Here is an 18571-nt window from a genome sequence, read left to right as displayed (position 1 = left end):
GGGCTTAGTCAGTGAATCACTCTTGCTTACCCACCGTTCACGGTGGAGGAAAGCAGTTGTTGTCCGCTGTTTTAGCCGGAGAGAAAATCGTATAAAGTTTCTCTGAGTTTAGGGCAAAAATCGTATAAACACTACTACAGAAAATGAATCACACGACACCTCTCATACGACGGCACACTGTTTTCCGTGGTGTGAATCATTTCTCATTAGTGAGACGACGGTTGTAAAATTTCCGTCTTCTAATATGAATTCAACCAACGGGTGTTTTTCATGCATGACTTATGAATTGTTTCAGAAGACGTTTACAAAATGAAAGCGTGGTGTGAGGTTAAAATGGTTTTAGGGTGGCAAGTTTCCCACCATTTGGCACCACTTAAATTTCCCTAGCATGTCGTGGTGATACAACGGTTAGTTTAAAACTGTGGTATGAATTCATAGATTTGCAAAATAGAAACACGTCCACCAACATTCCCCCTAAATGTTTCCCCCGGTTCTCTCCCCCAAATCCATTTCCCTCCACTTAGGCAATAACAAGAGGGAAACTGAAAATTTAAAAGTGGCATTCAGACAACACTTAAGTGGGAAACCATTGTCTGATGGCTTGTACGCATGCATCAACTAATGGCTTCTCCATGTGTCCAAATGGGCTCATTTGGACCAAAATACACTCGAGAAAAGAAAAAAACAAAACTCCCTACTGGGCATTCAGCACTCCACAGCTACCCGGCCAAGACATTAAGTGAACGCAGCATCACAGCTACCCTGCCTTTTCTTCGACAGACCCCGACACTCTTCTTCGACAAAGCTCTCTCTCTTCTTCACAAAACCCGACCTCTCTCTCTTTCGAGACAGACCCCAACCCCATCTCTTCTTCGACAAACCAAACCAAAGCTCTCTCTCTCTCTCTCTCTCTTTCTCTCTCTCTCTCCCCTCGACAGACCCCGACCAAGACCATTTCTGCCTCTAGTTAGGTCATTCGATCTGGGAAATTGGGAAACAGCGAAGGGAAGAAAACCTAATGGGTAGCCTCTAGGGTTCTTCAGATCTTTCGGCGGTGGTGGTTTTTTTCTTTCGGCAGAGTTGGAATCAGCGAGAGAAGACCTTGGATTGCCAGGGCGCTTCGAAATTGGAGTCAGATTAATTAGGGTTAGGCATTTGCGTCAATTGTGGAGAGGCTTCAGGATTTTGATCGCGACAAAACCTTCCAGAATGGGGCTCAATTTCACAATCCCCAATTTTCTAGGGTTTTGATTTTCAATCTTAAGAGGAAAATATTGAAGTGGAAGGCGTCTTGGAGGAAGATGTTCTCCCTCACCATCTCCGTCACCAGCCCCTGAAGACCATCACCGACCTCAATCCACCTGACTGCCGTGGCCATCGTCGGTCATGATGGCAGTGTGTGGGCTCAGAGCTCCAGCTTCCCTCAGGTTCCTTCTACAACTCTCTCTCTTCATGACTATTTTGTTTCACTAGCTAGTACTTTCTATATGATTCATGTTGTTTAATTTGATCCGTGTATATGATCCAAGAGAACAAGTGGGTTCTTGTTAGGATTAAGTATTCGATGCTGGAAAAGTAGAACACTCTAGATTCACAAGCAAATTTAAGTGAAGGCATTGATTGATTGTTGTTTAGAATATTGATGATTGTGTTACATTTTAGTTTTAAGTTATGGTGGTGATTTGGAGTGAGATTGATTTGCTTATTGATATGCAGTTCAGGCCGGAAGAAGTTGCAGCGATAATGAAGGATTTCAATGAGCCAGGGTCTCTTGCCCAACTGGATTGTACCTTGGTGGCACAAAGTACATGGTTAATCAGGGGAAGAGTGGAGCCGTAATTCGTGGAAAGAAGGTCTGTTCATTTGGGAAATGGTATTATCTTAATTACTCCTTGTTGATAATAATTTCACATGCCATCTAAAGGAAACAAACAGGTGATTGTTGCTTTTGGTCCCTTCTAATTGAGTTTAATGGTCGGCAAATCACATTGGATGGAGAGTTGGAGACTCAATTGGCAAATTCACTAGCTTGTTATACTCTATGGCTTTTTGTGCAGAATTCACTTGACTATGCAACCTTAGGGGCATCATCGGATGTTGCTGCCATTCTTCTATCATATCTATTCGAGGTGGGCATATATTCTTTGCATTCCTTTGTGTAGGACAGGTTTTGCTTTTGGAATTTGTGATATGGGCTGTATGATTTGTTGTTTGTAGCTAACTGCATGTAACAATTTATTTATTTTTGGTTCTAATTTTGCAGGGTGTGGTATGAATGGCCGTGATATGGGCTAGCAATATTTTTGTTGTTTGTTTATATTCACTGAAGATTGTATCTTAATCTCAAATGAGCCAACAACCACAATCTGGTGCTCCTGCTTCCGGAAGGGTATGGTGCACTACCCTTTGTTAAATGTGAACTTGTACATAGTTTATACAATATTACTGATTTACTTTGTTTTGACGTAGAGGAGGTTCATACAAAAAGCTCACACAAAGGCTGAAGTTAAACCGTATAAGCTCCTCACTTTTTGTTCAAACCAATGTACTTTATTATTGATTATCCTTTTCTTTTCTTGTTAATTTGAACATGACTCACTTGTGCTGTTCTTAATGTCTCTATAGCAACCCGGAGGAGGAAGACCAAGATAGTCATGCTGAAAAGGAGAGGGAGTTGCTCATACGTTTCCATGTATGTATTACGACACTGATTGATTAGTTTGCATTGATATGATCTTGAGTTTTGATCCCAATATCTGATCTTTTGTATGTTTGTCTTGCTTTGTGTCTTAAAGGAACAATCTTTGAGGGCAAAGCCGAAAAACGAAAAGAAAGGTAGAGGCTTTTCTCACTTTTCTTTGAGACTCTTGGATTTCGATTTGGAGTTCAAATTTTACTAGTCATCCAACACTTGAAATTTCATCCAATCAAATAGGGTGGAATTTACTAACTTAAGTGGATAGTATGGAAGTTGTGATTCAATAAATGATAACAATGGTGTTAATTTGCAGAAAAGCCTGTGGGAGTTGCATTTGGTTGAGGAAGGAACTAAAGCTTGGAAGTTGATCTCACAAAACAATGACCAGGTTCAATGGCAGAGTGGTTTTTGAAATTGAAGAGCAATTCATGAAGATTGCTTGCTGTAGGTCTAGATCTCTCACACAAAAGGTCTCTCTCTCTCTCTCTCTCTCTCTCTCTCTCTCTCTCTCTCTCTCTCACACACATTCATTGATAACTAATTGTTCATCAGGTGTAATGACTTCCTGTGGATAACAATCTTCCTGATTTATGATTTCCAATGAGAAGTATAGTTTATGGTAATCTCCGGTATTCATGATATCGATCTGTCCCTTAGTTCAAGTCTTCAGGCAAAAGACACCATTTACATATTCAGGTGCAATAAGTCCTTTCTCATTATTCTTTTTACCCAGTTCAAGTCTCCTGTCCATATCTTTTCCCTTGCAGCTAGAAGCAAGTATTAAAAAAAAGAGGTCTTTTTTTTTTTTGAAACGGAAAATGGAGGTCTTTAGAGCTTTGAATTTTTTAAAGCAGCTGCAAAGCATATTTCATTGTGAACTTTGTTTTATCAAGGCTCCAAGTTACTATATTTTTACAGAAACTACTGCTATTAATCATGATCTCTTTGCTTATTTATCTAGATACAAACCATTTTCTCCATTGATTTCATTTTATATGACCCTACTATAGTTTCCGATGCTTCCTGTTTATTGTTTTTTCTGCCACAGGAATTGGCCTTGTTTTCCATTAACTTGTTTCTTTAACTGATGGAATACCAATATGCCAGCAGTACCCGAAGCAATATCTTCACAAAGCGGTATGTATTTTCATCTATATTGCTATGTTAGAACATAACAGTTCTGTGACTATCATTTACCAAAAATGTAGCAGGCAGGTAGTTACATTTCGGGTTTAGTTGCGCACTTGCGCTTAATTATGTAAAAAATTGAATAGTGGAGCATTCATTGACATGTTTTGACTTTTTAGTTCACACTGATGATAATCATAATAATTCTGTTGGGTAAAAATTGATTAGTGTAGTATTCAAGTAGCGCTGCAGTCTGCACTTTTATCAATTATAAGAAGAGCTCCTTAGTTGCTGCTTATTTCTTTCCTTTTTTTTGTTTTCTGTAAGGTAGCTATCTATTTCAGCAAATAATTCTTTGTTCTTTTGGATGGAGTCTATATATAATATGGTATGTAGTTTGTTTGTGTAATATGCACCTATATATTGTTTCTTTTAGATACAATGCTCTAGAGAGGAGAGAAGCTTGCAAGGGCGGTAAAGAAATAAGCAAGAGAGCTGCCCAATCACAATCAACTGCTAAGGGTACAGCAGCCTTCCAAAGAGCTCATTCCTCTCACAATTCTAGAAGAAATGATGTACCACATTTTGGGAATTAGTTAGTAACATGTCTTTACCTTTTATATTTCTTCCTAAGGATGAAGTCCCAACTAAGCCAAGATTGCCATCAAGTCCATGCCAAAAGCCTGAAATCAGTAATGCCACCACGTACTGATTCCAACTAAAGATGAGCGGGAGAAGCAAGAAAGCATCAATTGTTATATTATTTAGCATGAGAAGAAAAAGAAAACAAGGTGATGAGCTCATGGCCTGTAAAGTATGCTGAAGCTCATGGCCTGGAAGGTCTGAAGTGCAATAGGCTTGAAATTTATGTTTGGGGCTGGCCTGACAATCTTTAAGTACATTTTTGGATGTATTTTGCTATGGGAGTTTATTGGAAATACTCCTTTTGTGCATACAATATTAGCATTGTCAAATCCATTTAGGTACATTTTTGTGGATTATAACAATATTAGATATATATAGATAAATGACTATTTATTTGGTATTTTGATACCAGCAGTGAATATGAATAATTCTTGTCATTGGACAACAAAATGAAAATATGTCAAGCTGATGAGGTTTATAGGTTAAAATCAGACAAAGTTTTCTATAATTCACACGACGGTTTCTAATTATATCATTGTCTCAAATGTCATGGTACGACGGTTAGAGTTATATGTGTTGTATGAAAGCACATATACACTGAATTAGTCACACCACATTTATGTTGGAAGAACTGTCGTGTGTATGCAATTTCCACAACGTCTTAAAAATAAAACTGACTTCTGAACAACAAAGAGACAAGGCTAGAATCCTAAAAACCGTGGTATGAATAGAAGTCACACCACGGCAAATTTTTGTCGACAGCATGTCGACAGATCTGCCGATCCATCAGACAACGGATTTAGCTACACACCGTCGACCCAATGATCGGTATACAACGGTTGAAAACCGTCGTGTGACAGCCTTTCATCAGACGACGCCTCGATAGACCACGGAAATGCAAAACGTGAGACGACAGTTTTAAACCGTCGTGTGAAGCTATTTGTGTAGTAGTGAAAGTTTCTCTGAGTTTTGAAATTGTGAAAATGAACCAAGAGAAATAGTCGCGCTCGGGTTAGATAACTGCCACTGGCAGTTTACTTGTAGTTGAATGGTTAGATAGGTAATTTCAAACATAGAAAGTGACATAAGCAGTGACTTTAATTTTTACAGGTACTTGTTCTATTTATTGGCTCATGACATTAGTTTTTAAAGTTACTTGGCCAGTTACTTTATAGGGTACATAAGGACATGAATTTTTTTACAGTTACTTGCTTTATGTATTGGCTCATGACATTACCTTTTACAATTATTTTTGCCAAATCATGGCTGATTACTTCTTCAGTGTCTTGCTATAAGATATGTAGACTTATTGATTGACTCGTTTAGTGTCTAGGCTAGTTACTTGGGCAGTTACGTTGTCAGTGACTTTGCCAGTTACTTGAGACGTACAGTGACTTGACCAGTGACTTGGTCTATGACATACAGGTTGTCATTTCCAGTGACATTCAGTGTCTCTGTAACTTAGCCAGTTACTTACTTTAAAAAGTACCTAAGTACATGAATTCGTTTCAGAAGATCATATCAAACAAACTTTTATATACTGAAGCAATATCTGCAAGAAAATATTAAAAAATTGAAATTCCGATTGAACAAATGAATGGATATATATGATGAATCAATTCGAAAAAACTATATAACCTATCCTATTCCCTAAACAAATTTCTACGATTCTTCATGTGTTGAGTTCCAGCTGTGCCTACTTTCTGCAAATGACTTTACAACATGAGCTCTAAACTTCAAAATATCATCCTTTGTGAACTTCTTTGGAACTCTCCCTTTTTTCGAAATTTTCTCCATTGTGTACATTACAAAAAGTCCGCAATCCAATCTGTTCATCATATAAAAATTGAAGTAAATGAATTTGAACTTTATAATGATTATATTGACATTTTTAAAGAGCTGTGTACTTACGAATCTTCTCCTTGCTGAGGGTTGTCTTTGAGTTCTGTCACTGCCATTTTTGTTTTATAGTTATTCTTGATCCACTTTATGCTTTCTCTCTCGGTTTCAGTCAATGGAACTTCCATCATTTTCAGTTCTTCTTCTGAACTGTTCTTTTGATCAAATTTCATTCTGCATCCCTGTTCCAGCATGTCATCGGCTTGTTCTTTTACTGCTGTCATCCAAAGTTCTACCATGTCAACCTGCATTTCCAACATCGCAACATAATCAATAATATGCTTTCTGCTTAAATTAAATATATGAAATTAGTATGACGAAAGTGTTCCATACCATTTTTTGTACATTTTTAAAGGATTTTCCAGTTGATGATTTTTTCGGTCTTTTTGAATCACAGTGGTACCAGTTCTTTAATTCCTTGTCAAAAATGAGCAGTGTATGATGAAATCCTGATTCATGTGAGATTGGGAAGAATATATAGTTGGATCTTGCCAGATTCTGGAACAGTGGTTTGCATAGGTACAGATGTACATAATACACCGTCAAATTTTCTGCAGAATTCTGTTTGTAAGAAAAAAAGAAGACAAGTTATTATCAATTAAGAATTATTTGCTTTGATTGTAGATTGATAATCGTTCCACTACTTACCCAGCACAAGGGATTCATAAAAGTTGGGACATCCAAGCCTTGTGATTCTTTCTCCAACAGCTGATCAGTCAAGAGAATTCCATAACATTCGATGCAATCGCTTGCTATCGGTTCGTCCATGATCATGTCTTTTAAATCCTGTCTTGAAACCTGTGCTCCATACTATCTTCCATCCCAGAAGTATACTCTGCAAAGAATGAATAGTGTAAGTAACATAGATTGTGATGTCGGTTATTTAACAATCACATGGCCAATGACTTGACCAGTGACTTCACTTGCCCAACTCGTTGGCCAGTGACTTCCGCAGTTACATGGACAGTGACTTGGCCAGCGACTTTACTTGTCCAGTTACTTTGTCAGTTACATGGACAGTGACTTGGCCAGTGACTTCACATGGCCAGTGACAATAAGTTTAAAATAGAATTTTCGTCTTGGCCAGTTGCTTTGATAGTTACATAAACAGTTACTTGGCCAGTTACAATAAGTTTAAAATAGAATTTTAACTTAATTAAAGTATTACCCTGATGGTGCATTTTGCCAGTATTTCTGGACTCTCCTCTTGGTGTCCTGGTCCATAAAATTGTATACTTTGCTCTTCTCCCAGTCTACGACCTCAGGAGGTAGCTGTTTCTCTTCTTGCTCTTTATTGATTTGTGCATTTTCTGCAGCGTCTATCTGTCTTATTGCTTCCAGAACGTCCTCTGGTACATCGTCCAACTTCTGTTGTGCTACCATCTGTTCTATCCTTTTAATTTCAGCCTCTGGCAGTGAGGCCTTCATCTGCTTTTCTTTTTCTTCTTTTTCTTTCTTTTCACCCTCTTTCAATCTCTCTTCAATCTCCTTTGCTTTCGTCTTTCGTTTTGCTTTCACATCCCCCCACCAGTAAATGTTGTCCTTTTTCTGTATTCTTCTTCTATTCTTTAATCTCACAACGTAAGAGTAGAGACCCATTGATGATACAGTTTCACCAGAATGTTGCTCTGTAAGGCGCATTGTTAACTCGCCTTTTTTGTTCTCCTCTGGTGTCTTATGCTCTTTCTCTGGGCTCAACGTACAAAGTGGAAAGCCACGCGCAGCTACAGGACTTTTCACTATCTGAAACATGTCAGGTTGTTTTTCCATTTCTTCGACTGTGAGCATGCAGACTGTGGGGCTCTGGAACAGTGAGTCCTTTTGCGATGGAGTTGTCGATTGAGTTTCTTCTTGCACTGTGCAGTGAGGTGGAGATTGAGCTGCTGCTGCTGCTGCAGATTCTTCGACTGTGCAGATGCCATGGGACTGAGCTTCCTCAACAGTCGATTGATCTTTATTTTCTGTGTTTTCAGCAGCCTTAGATGCAGCTCCATTTGATTCATTTTTTTCTTCTGCAGAGGTAGGTGGTGGGGAGCTGTGCTGCTGAGCTGCTGTTGAGGTGTGAGTCTTTTGGCTCAACATTTGCTCCAATTCCTTCAATTTTATCTCTAACTCCTTCACCGATGATGCAAGGCAGAAATTCTCGGTCACAAGTGTAGCATTTCGTTCCTCCAGATTCATCATGTCCTCCGTGATTTTCCTTAGTTCCTGTTCCTTTTCGTTCAGTTTTGTCTTCAAATTATCTTTCTCCACAGTCATATATCTTATCTCCTCCTCCTTTTTCTGAAGCTCTTTCTCCCACTTGTTTTTTTCTGAAGTTGTTTCCTGTTCAGCCACCTCAACTTGTAGGTTATCTTCTTTGTTTTCACAATTCTGATCATCAGTTCCTTTTTCCTCTCCTTCCGGAACTTTGCTTCATCTGATCTATTCTCCTCTTCCTCAGATTCTGATTCCTCTCTATCCTCCTTCAAGTTTTCAAACATTTTCTGAAAGAAACATATTCAATATGTCAGTGACATGCTATGTGACATGAGCAATGACATGTTTACAACAGTTATGAAGGCCAGTGACATGAAGTGTGAATTGGCCATTGACATGCAGTGTGATAGTGACTTAATCGGTGACTTTTAACCAAGATAGTTACTTGGCCAGTTACTTGACCAGTGACAACTACTTTGACAGAGAAGAAAATACCTCTAGTTTTTTCAAGCTGTTAAAACTTGTCCAATTCTGTATCAGCTTCTGGATGTCCCATTTTCTCATCCCATGATCTTCGTTCTCCCTTCCAGATATTGGCTTGATTTTTCCAGTCTTTTGACAGAACCAATACTGCTTGCACAAAAAACAAAAAAAAATTAGTCATAGTGACTTGACGAATGACATGCTGTTTGTCTTGATCAGTGACTTGACCAGTTACATTTCTGTCTGACAGTAACTTACCAGTATTATCATAACGCAGCCCCCCGTATTACCATATGGGCTGCTTGACTCCTTTTTCTTTTTCAAAGTCTTTATAGACTTTTTTAAGAAGCTTCCAACTTCCCTTGCCCAGTCATAAGATCCGATCTTTTCCAAATTTTCGCAGGCTTTGACGTAGTCCCATGAAATTGTTCCTCCTGCGTTTGGGAACAGAAACTTGATGGACAAGTCCAGCAAGATTAATCTTGCCACATTTTTGTCCTTCTTCTCAATCCCATCCTCTGTTGTTGGATTGTCTTTCAGCGCATCTTGCAGAGCTTTCTTGTTAATTCTCGCTGTGTTTGAAAAAAACTGCTGGACAAAGTCGGACTGATATGACCCCTCAGAAGTCTTTGGGACCAAGTCACCTTTTTCTAGCATTCCTAGGATCTTTGAAATATCTCTTGTCGAGATCCTGAATTTCTTCTTTCCAAAGAAGAAGAGGTCAGTTTCATGGTCGTAGGCCTGCAGGAGGAGTGTAATGAAATCATCAGATTTCTTGGCTGACTTCTCCTCTATGTAGCCACCATGGAATGCATCGACAATATTTCCAAATGGTGACTGCCTGAGCAAATCTAATGTTCTTGCACTGAGATTCTTCTTGTTATCTTTAATTGTGTTCAAGAAACTTATTAATGTGCACCTGTACTGCCCATGTCCTGGTTTCACATTTCTCTTCCTCTTTGGTGCTGCTTCAGTTTTTTGAAATAGCACCAAAGAGGAACCCTTGTTTGGTGATTGTTCTACTTTTTCTTCTTCTTCTGTTTCTTCTTGTCTTTTTTTTTTTTGATTTCAAGCTCTTCTTGAGAATCTTCTTCAGTGATGGTTCTTCTTCTTCTTCTTCTTCTGTTTCTTCCTGTCTCCTTTTTTTTTATTTCTTCAAGCTCTTCTTCGAATTCTTCTTTCTGTGTATCGTTCGATCGTGTTCTTCATCTTCTGATTCCACCTCTTGGTAGTCTTCGTCATCATCGCTTGGTTCCCTTTCTTTTCTTTTTGTTCTTGCCATTTCTGATTTTTAAATTCTGTTGAAAAAATAAGAAGGTTAGCATTGAGTTTGCAGTTACATAATCAGTTACGTAGTCAGTTACTTGGCCAGATACATATATTGTAAGTTACATGATCAGTTACTTGGCCAGTTACATATGTTGTAAGTTACAACGTCAGTTACATGATCAGTTACATGCATTGTAAGTTACATGGCCAGTTACATGATCAGTTACATGTTCAGTTACATGCATTGTAAGTTACATGGCCAGTTACATGATCAGTTACATGTTCAGTTACATACATTGTAAGTTACATGGCCAGTTACATGATCATTGACAGGAGTTTAACACACGTTGCCAATGAGTTGGCCTTTTCCAGTGACTTATCTGGCCTTTGACTTGTCTAGCGACCTGGCCAGTGATCTCACTGGCCAGTTTCATTATCTGAGCCTATAAAATATGTATTTGCACTAGCAGAATTTCCATTCAAGTAAAGCCTAAAGCCTAAACAGCATGACACACAGTCATTATCTCCATATAAATTGTTATGTTACTGTCCATGTCTCTGTATCAAATCACACCAAAATGGAAACAGAGCCCCTCCAAAATCAAATGATACCCAGTCAGTAGCCTATGTCACTGGCTATGTTACAACATCAAACTAAAATTTGAAGACAGTCATTGATCATCTCCACTCAAAAAAGCTTTAAATCTTCACTCAAACCAAAACTTGGAATCGAATTGTTTTGTTTCAGAATCAAATGCAGAAATAATTATATCATATTCGACTTATAATTCCAAAATTAAATACTATATCAATAACTCGAAATTAAGTAAGAGAAGTTTCTGAGAATCGAGGCTGAAAGATTACCCGGTCGAGGTAGACGATTCGAGTTCGATCTGCAATTCTTCAAATCCCTAAAATTTGGGGCTTTTTCTGTGAAGTACTTTTCAGAGTCGGCGCTGCTTCACCGTTGAGCAAAATAGTCGTCGGAGAAGGTATGTGTCTAAGAATGTGGCCTCCGGAGATTAATATTTCTCTATTTCGGAGTAGATTTGAACGGTTTTTTGAGGTTTGAATTTCTGAAGTAATGTGGAGAAGACGAAACAATAGTGCCGTTTTAGTCTACCTCTCACAAACCGTCAAAGAAAACTGACGGTGGCAGTTTTGTAATTAAATTGAAGTACAGTGGTAGAACGTGAACAGGTGACCTTAATTATCATCGGGACATTTGTGCTGTTTGAATTATAATAAGGTACTTCAAAATGACATTTTTTATCATTATCCCAAAAATAAACTAAAACGTAATTTTAAAAAGAATACACTAGTTCTAAAAAAACAAATTAGTTAATTCGCGAAGATACAAACGTGATACATACGTACTCACCATGTACATATCAGATCGAGACACATTAAAACAATAAAAGTATTATATCCTCCAGCAAAGGCTAAATCAACTTCAGATTTGCATCTTCACGAATCTTTTAGTTGAATTTATACGTAACCACACAAATTGATTGACATGCACGTACATTGATATTTAGTATTATTATTATTTTTTTTTTTAAAATTTTTTTCATTTCCGGGTCTGGGAAATTGAGCACATCATTCTTTGTGGCTGTGGACTTTAGCCCAACACATCGGGCCTGCCCACCTTCCAAAGCCTTCGGGCTCAAGAAAGGCGAAACAAACCGCACAAGTTTGAAGAAAATTCCGAATTTGCCACTGCAGTGAAATAAGTAAAGGAAGCCCAAAGTGTAAAACCCTCTATCTCTCTCTTCCATCGCAAATTAGACCGCAGCGCAAGGGCTTCGCACTCTCTCTCTCTCTCTCTTCGGCTTTGAATTCGATTCCGACGAAGGTAAAACCCCCTCTCGATTTGTGTTATCCGCCTCCATTTTACCGCTTCTTGATTTATCCAAACTCGTTAGGGTTCTTGCTTTGCTTAGATCTCGTGCTTTGTTACTGATCTGTTTTTTGGGGATGCTTTGATTTGGAAATCGGGGATTGGAGAGTCGTGGTTTTTATGGGGTTTAGGCCCAGAAAGCAAACGTTTTGATTTTCTTAGTGGTGTTAAGTTTGATGCTGTATTAATTGGGCGAGAATTTTGATTATTAGGGTTTTGAGCTCAATACTCAGAAGCTTCGGGTTAATTTAGCTGTTCTTAATATTATGTTTATTTTGATTTTGGTGAAGAATTTATAGGAAATTATGTTATTTTTGAAGGTTCTTTTTAATTAGTGTTTTTGACTGTTTATTGTGTCATTTGGGTGGTTATATGGTGAATGTAGGATTGACCTGGGCATCGATGGCGGCGATGGCATCAAAGTTGCGTCAGTTGCAGTCCAAGGCTTGCCAAGCGACTCAGTTTGTGTCCAAGCATGGAACTACCTACTACAAGCAGTTGTTAGAGCAGAACAAGCAATACATTCAGGAGCCGGCAACTGTGGAGAAATGCAGTGAGCTGTCAAAGCAATTGTTTTACACTCGACTTGCTAGGTTATACTTCTGAAATTTCTTCTTTGTTTAAGCATTGAATTTTGTTTTAACTTAGCTACCGCTGGTAGAATACCATGAAGAAAGTTTCAAACTTCAACCAAGTTTTCTTAAGGTCTTAGCTGTGCTATTAAGTTGTGACATTCATTTATACAAGATGATATCATCGTATGTCAAAACATGCCTGGTAGAGCTTTGACAGTTGACTCACCTTATTATCACCTAAAGAGCTTAAATGCATTAGTGCACGGTAACTTGATGGACTAGATGATTTCAGAACTACTATTTTTGGTCATTAGGCTCAAACTTTTAAGTTCTATGAAACTGTTTTCTACACCTGGTAGTTACGTATCTAGGGATCTGTTGCTCATTTCTCTTTCATATTCCATAGAATAGAGAAAGTCAGAAACCTCATCAAGTTAACAAGCATTTATTGTTGTTGATGCAGTTATTGGCACTGAAGGTAGATACTGTTTCTTGTTTGTATAGCCTCTATTTACTTTTCTTTCTGTTAACAAGTGATCAAGGCTTAAGAGACTTTGTGGTTTTGTTGGTGATGTAACTTATTGTACTGACCCTGTCATTTTGTTTCGTAGGATAAGGATGTGGAAAGAAAACTTCTGACTAGTTAGGAAATTGCTTGATTTCAATTTGTTCATGGGCATATGCTTTGGTGTGTCTCTAAACAAGGTGTTTTTTAATTGCTGGTTTGAAAACCGATCACTGAAAATGCATTTGATACCTTAGCCCCTTCTCTGCATTCAACTTTTACTAGTTATGTGCAATAGCCTAGATGTCTTTTCTTATGATTTGTGCTGCTGCTATTTTTTTTTTTTTTTGAAGTTAGCACCTACATTAAAACTACACACATTGCATATTTCCTACTTTATCTGACTTTTTAATCTTTACAGTCTTCCGGGTCGGAATGAAGCACTGCGGAAGGAACTTGATTATGTCAAGAGTTTGTGGAAGAACAGGCAGGACTTGAAGGTTGAAGATGCTGGCATTGCTGCTTTGTTTGGGCTGGAGTGCTTCTGCTGGTTTTGTGTTGGTGAGATTGCAGGAAGGGGATTCACTATCACCGGTTACCATGTCTGAGAACAACCATTTGGTAAAATGTTTGTAGGGATTTCATGTGTAAGCCTCCATTTTCATTTGCTTCTGAACTTCGGGTACTCCACTTGCAATTTTTGTTTTCCTAAAGAAATTTTTGAAGCTGAGAGGTTGGTATGCAAGTTTGACAGCCTTAATAATCAATGTAATTGAAAGTAACATGGATGGAGTTTATCTGTTATTTTTCTTGGAAGCAATGACCATTGCTCATTAATGATGATAATACTGCATGAATTTTATTGGATTCACACCTTCCAGCCTATAAACGAGATTTGTATTCTCTTTGGTAACAACTTTGTTTGTGGTCTGATCAATCCCTTCAATTGAATGTGGTTTGATTGGATATTGATGATTGAGGACCAGTGATACGAGTATGAGCATGTCAGAATCCAAAATGAATTCTTGCAGTCGGTACAAATCTGATAATATGAGGTGTGAATTTGCCCTTGTGAATGTATCTTTCAATGGGTCATGGAATCTTGGAAGAAAGCAGCCAAAAGAACTAAATGGCCAAAATCTCCATTGGAAAAGTAGCCATTGCCTTCTCTCTCTGCTCGGCCATAAATAACACCTTAAAATCACTTTGTAATGTACTCACTGCCATTACTAATATTTCTGACTTCACACAAGCACTAGCGGCAGTTTTGTAATCTTCTCTTAAGAGATATCAACGAAAACTTCCTACCTCATATTCCGGGTGATAGAGAGTTCTTGTTTACTTATCTTTTGTTACGAAGTTGATTTCACAAGAAATACATAGAAAGAACCTGAACCATTATTTTCCCAAGCATATGATGCTATAAATTTTTTCAACGATAGATGTTTTTCTTTATTTTATAAATATATATTTTTTGAAACTCAGTCAAATTGAGAAGCTCAACCCCACGGCCATATTGATAAAGTAAAGAAAGAATGCGTAAACCTGTGAGCTAGAAATGACATATAAATCATTATCAATACAATCCTTGAGCCGAGAACCCTCTTTCTCTAACCAACAATGATATCCACCATTCTGGACAATGAACTTGACGATCAAATGAGCCACCTTCTTAAATAGTTTTTGACTTTTATCGGTATCCTATTGGCAAAGCCAGCCAAGGCTATTTTAGTAATATCAAACAGCGTCATTCTGTCCAATGAAAGAGGAGAACTGGAGCAACGCAAACTGTATTTTAACAAACAGGAAAACGCAATTGAGAAGACGACGAAGCAATTGAAATCTCCCGCAATCGAGAATGTTGGGAGCTCCCGCCGTAACGACGCGTGTCGCCGCCGCATTCGCCGTCGCTGCCATCTTCCTCTCCTCCGTCGCCCTCTGCTCCAACAACAATTCCGAGGTAAATGTGATGAGAAGAAGAAGAAGAAGAACCATTCAACATAATAATTAAATCCGAAGCCTTTTTTTTTTTTTGGTTGAATTAAAAGCTAAAATGAGGATTATGGTATCTGCAGGAGTTGTGCAGCAGAACCTGCGCAGCAGAGAACTGCAATTGTGAGCTCCGATGCTCTTTTTTTTTCTTCTTCTCAAAATTCATTTGTTCTGTGATTTATTAGATATAAATTATTTACTTGTTGTTGAAGCGGTTGGGATTCGATACGGGAAGTACTGCGGAGTAGGGTGGACCGGCTGCCCAGGAGAGAAGCCATGTGATGACGTTGATGCTTGCTGCAAGATTCATGATGACTGTGTTGGCAATACAGGTAGTGCCTTTCTCATTAAGTTTTGGATATGATTTGATTTCTTGTGCTTGTTTTGATTACTCCGCATTGGCTTTAGAGAAATGATTGGATTAGTTGCGTGAATCAGCAAGTAAATTATGAATTGCCCATAACTTGGTTGAGAAAGAATGGACCTTTTGATAGTTAGGGAGTAAGAGTGAATTGGGTAGCGAGTTGGATTTCTGTTCCTAGTTAGAGACGATTGTCTTTTGGATTATTTGATTAATAACATGAATAGGAGGTAGTATGTAATGCCAATGGGGTAATGCCAAGTGCATGAACATTTGAGTTGATGGTTGGGAATTAGTAATGAATTGGGTAGTAAGTTCACATTTGACACTCGTCTAGTTTCATAGGCCCTTCAGTTGAGGTAAAATAGATTGGTAATTTTCAGATCTACTCATTCGCAGATATACCAGTCACTTGTGCTCTTGTTGTAGCAGATGGAGTTCTGGTTTTATTTTGCCAAACTATATAGGTAATTGTAACCCCATATATAAGCACCAAGATGTAATCGGGTGAATTCTTAGCTTGGGTGGCTAACAGCTCTGGACCAGTATAAAGAACAGATAGTTTAGACTTGAGGGCTCAATCTGATCTTGGTGTATGTCAGTACTCAGTACTCAGTAGTAAACATTCTTAGAGTTCTTAACTATCAGGTAAAGAAATTAACAAACAAAGACAACTTGGATAATGTAAACAACAGATAGTTTAAACTTGAGGGATAGATCTGCCAGAAAAAATGAAGAAAAAAAAAACTTGAGTGCTGGTGATCTTGGTGCATGCTGAAAGTGAGAATAATCATTTTCTTTTCTTGGAGTTATGTTAACTATTGGACCAGAAATTAAAAAAGATAACTTTGATAGCGTGAATTGAATGGATTTTATTTTCCGCCTTTCTATCAGTTGCTCACTCAAGAACTGTTGATTGCTTATTATCTAACTAGAAGTACATATTTGTTCAAAACTTCTTTCTTTTGGATGGTCGTGCAATAGCATGTTTGTTTGACAATATATATTGGTTTTTTAGGTATTAATGATGTAAAATGCCATGAGAAGTTCAAGAAATGCATAAAGAAAGTACAAAAATCTGGGAAGGTTGGATTTTCAAAGCAGTGCCCTTATGAAACAGTTGTGCCGACTATGGTGCAGGGTATGGATTTGGCCATCATGTTCAGCCAGTTTAGCAATTCAAAACTTGAACTATGACCCACAAAAGCCAAAATGAAGTTCTCTCCAAGACCCAAAGTACGGGATTGGAACTCATTTAACATGAACAGATGAACAGATCATATACACTTATTTTGTATTGTACTGCTCTAATAGACATAATTTGATTGGTTCTTATTCTAGGATCTAGAGCAGTCTGGTTATTGAGATGTAAAAACAGGCTGACGGCATGGAAATTTTGCAATACTATTCACGAGTTCCAGTAAGGTTAACTATTTCTGCTATTGCTTGATATATTGTTTATACGTTGTTTATGACGTCTGTTGATATATTCTTGCTACTGTGAATCATAGAACACGTTGCACAAAGAAATTGATAAAATGATAGAATTCTTAACAGTTTTATTGAAGTGGTTTACAATCAAATAGATAATTCAAGACATAAAAGAAAATTCAGGCTCTTCCGATCCGAGGCTGGAAATACAACAACATCAAGAGGCTTTGCCTTTGCCACGACGACCTGCTCTGAAAGCTCCTTCAGATCTATTATATGGATCAGACCCTCCTTCGATTCTCTACCACTTGCCACCCCTCGGCATCAATAACAGGCTTTGGTTTTGCTTGTTTTTTCTGATTCTCTTGACTCCCATTGGTATACCTTCCATTACGATAGTACCTCTGGCCATAACCATTACCATTGTACCTCTGGCCAGAACCATTACCATAGTACCTTTGGCCGGAACCATTACCATAGTACTTTTGACTGGAACCGTTTCCACCGCCGTTAATAACCCTTCCATTCCCATAGTTCTTCTGATCTGGTCCATTACTATTCCTCTGGGTACCAGTGTAATAGGATCTCTCTGAAGAGACGGAAGTAGTAGTACTGGACATAGGTCTTACAGGACCATTCTGGCCGTTAGTAGTCTTTATTGCAGGAACTACTACTTCTTCCTTTGCAGGTTGATTGGTCTGAGGAACAACAGGAAGAGTAGTAGTCACCGAAGTAGTCATAGGAACAAATGTAGATGCTGCTGCATTGTAGGTGCCTAGGTTTTTCTGAGCATCCGCAGCCTTGTTTTGCAAGGCACTTGCATAAGTCATCACAACAGTAGTGGCCTGAGTTTTTTCCACAACAGTAGTGGCTTGAGTCTCCTTCCTCCCAAACAAAATATTAGCTTTTGGTGGATTATTGATTGCTGTACTCTTTACAGGGATTTGCCCGACGTAGAAAGTCATATCTGTGGAGCCAGTAGCAGCAGGTTGTTGTTGATAGTGATTGATGTTAGACATCTTAGAAGCATCGGTCAGCGACTTCCCAGAAGCAATAGGAAGAGAAGGTACAGCTGCTTTGGCAGGAGCAACACTCTGGGTCTGGGACTGCTGACTAAAATCTGTCTTTTTAGAGGCATTGGTAGTACTATTTGGCACCACCTTTGCCCAGGCAACAGGAGTAGGATGCACAGTGGAGGCATGAGTAGTACTAGTTGGCACCGTCATCTTCGCAGAAGCAACAGGAAGAGGAGTCTGGGCCGCTTTGACATGAGCTTTCGGGGCTTGGGACTGCGGCTTTGCCGAAGCAACAGCATGAGTCACAGGAATTCTTGGAAGTTCCTTATGGTTTTGACCATTATTTCTAAAGTTTGCTATCAATTGGAGTTCTTTTTCCCTGTTCTTCTTTTCTTCCTTCTCTTTCTCCATCTTTATCCTCTCATTGTGCTCCTTGTTTTTGGCCTCTCTCTTCCTGTTCTTCTCCTCCT

The 18571-nt window shown here is 38.5% G+C and overlaps 2 protein-coding genes across 2 annotated transcripts; both read left to right on the top strand.

The window, feature by feature from the left end:
- Positions 1-12021: 12021 nt before the first annotated feature.
- Positions 12022-14172, top strand: LOC133712634 (uncharacterized). The gene is made up of 3 exons (XM_062138746.1): positions 12022-12176; positions 12607-12814; positions 13723-14172. Exons 2-3 carry the CDS (start codon positions 12624-12626, stop codon positions 13907-13909), a joined length of 378 nt encoding a protein of 125 aa, XP_061994730.1. The 5' UTR covers positions 12022-12176; positions 12607-12623; the 3' UTR covers positions 13910-14172.
- Positions 14173-15043: 871 nt separating this feature from the next.
- Positions 15044-17087, top strand: LOC133712624 (probable phospholipase A2 homolog 1). Its single transcript, XM_062138735.1, has 4 exons — positions 15044-15261; positions 15377-15416; positions 15506-15625; positions 16673-17087. Exons 1-4 carry the CDS (start codon positions 15160-15162, stop codon positions 16849-16851), a joined length of 441 nt encoding a protein of 146 aa, XP_061994719.1. The 5' UTR covers positions 15044-15159; the 3' UTR covers positions 16852-17087.
- The last annotated feature ends 1484 nt before the right edge of the window (positions 17088-18571 follow it).

Source organism: Rosa rugosa, chromosome 1 (assembly GCF_958449725.1).
Source record: "Rosa rugosa chromosome 1, drRosRugo1.1, whole genome shotgun sequence".
NCBI classification, from domain to species: Eukaryota; Viridiplantae; Streptophyta; class Magnoliopsida; order Rosales; family Rosaceae; genus Rosa; species Rosa rugosa.
Note: the sequence above shows the minus strand (reverse complement) of the source record. Positions and strands in the feature narration are given on the sequence as shown.

What these genes read in the sequence shown, in the direction of transcription:
- LOC133712634 (XM_062138746.1), top strand. Translation starts at nt 12,624, where the DNA reads ATGGCGGCGATGGCATCAAAGTTGCGTCAGTTGCAGTCCAAGGCTTGC. An exon ending in TTTTACACTCGACTTGCTAG is followed by an intron (nt 12,815 to 13,722) that starts GTTATACTTCTG and finishes TAATCTTTACAG; the next exon opens with TCTTCCGGGTCGGAATGAAG.
- LOC133712624 (XM_062138735.1), top strand. Translation starts at nt 15,160, where the DNA reads ATGTTGGGAGCTCCCGCCGTAACGACGCGTGTCGCCGCCGCATTCGCC. An exon ending in CGCAGCAGAGAACTGCAATT is followed by an intron (nt 15,417 to 15,505) that starts GTGAGCTCCGAT and finishes TTGTTGTTGAAG; the next exon opens with CGGTTGGGATTCGATACGGG. An exon ending in TGACTGTGTTGGCAATACAG is followed by an intron (nt 15,626 to 16,672) that starts GTAGTGCCTTTC and finishes TTGGTTTTTTAG; the next exon opens with GTATTAATGATGTAAAATGC.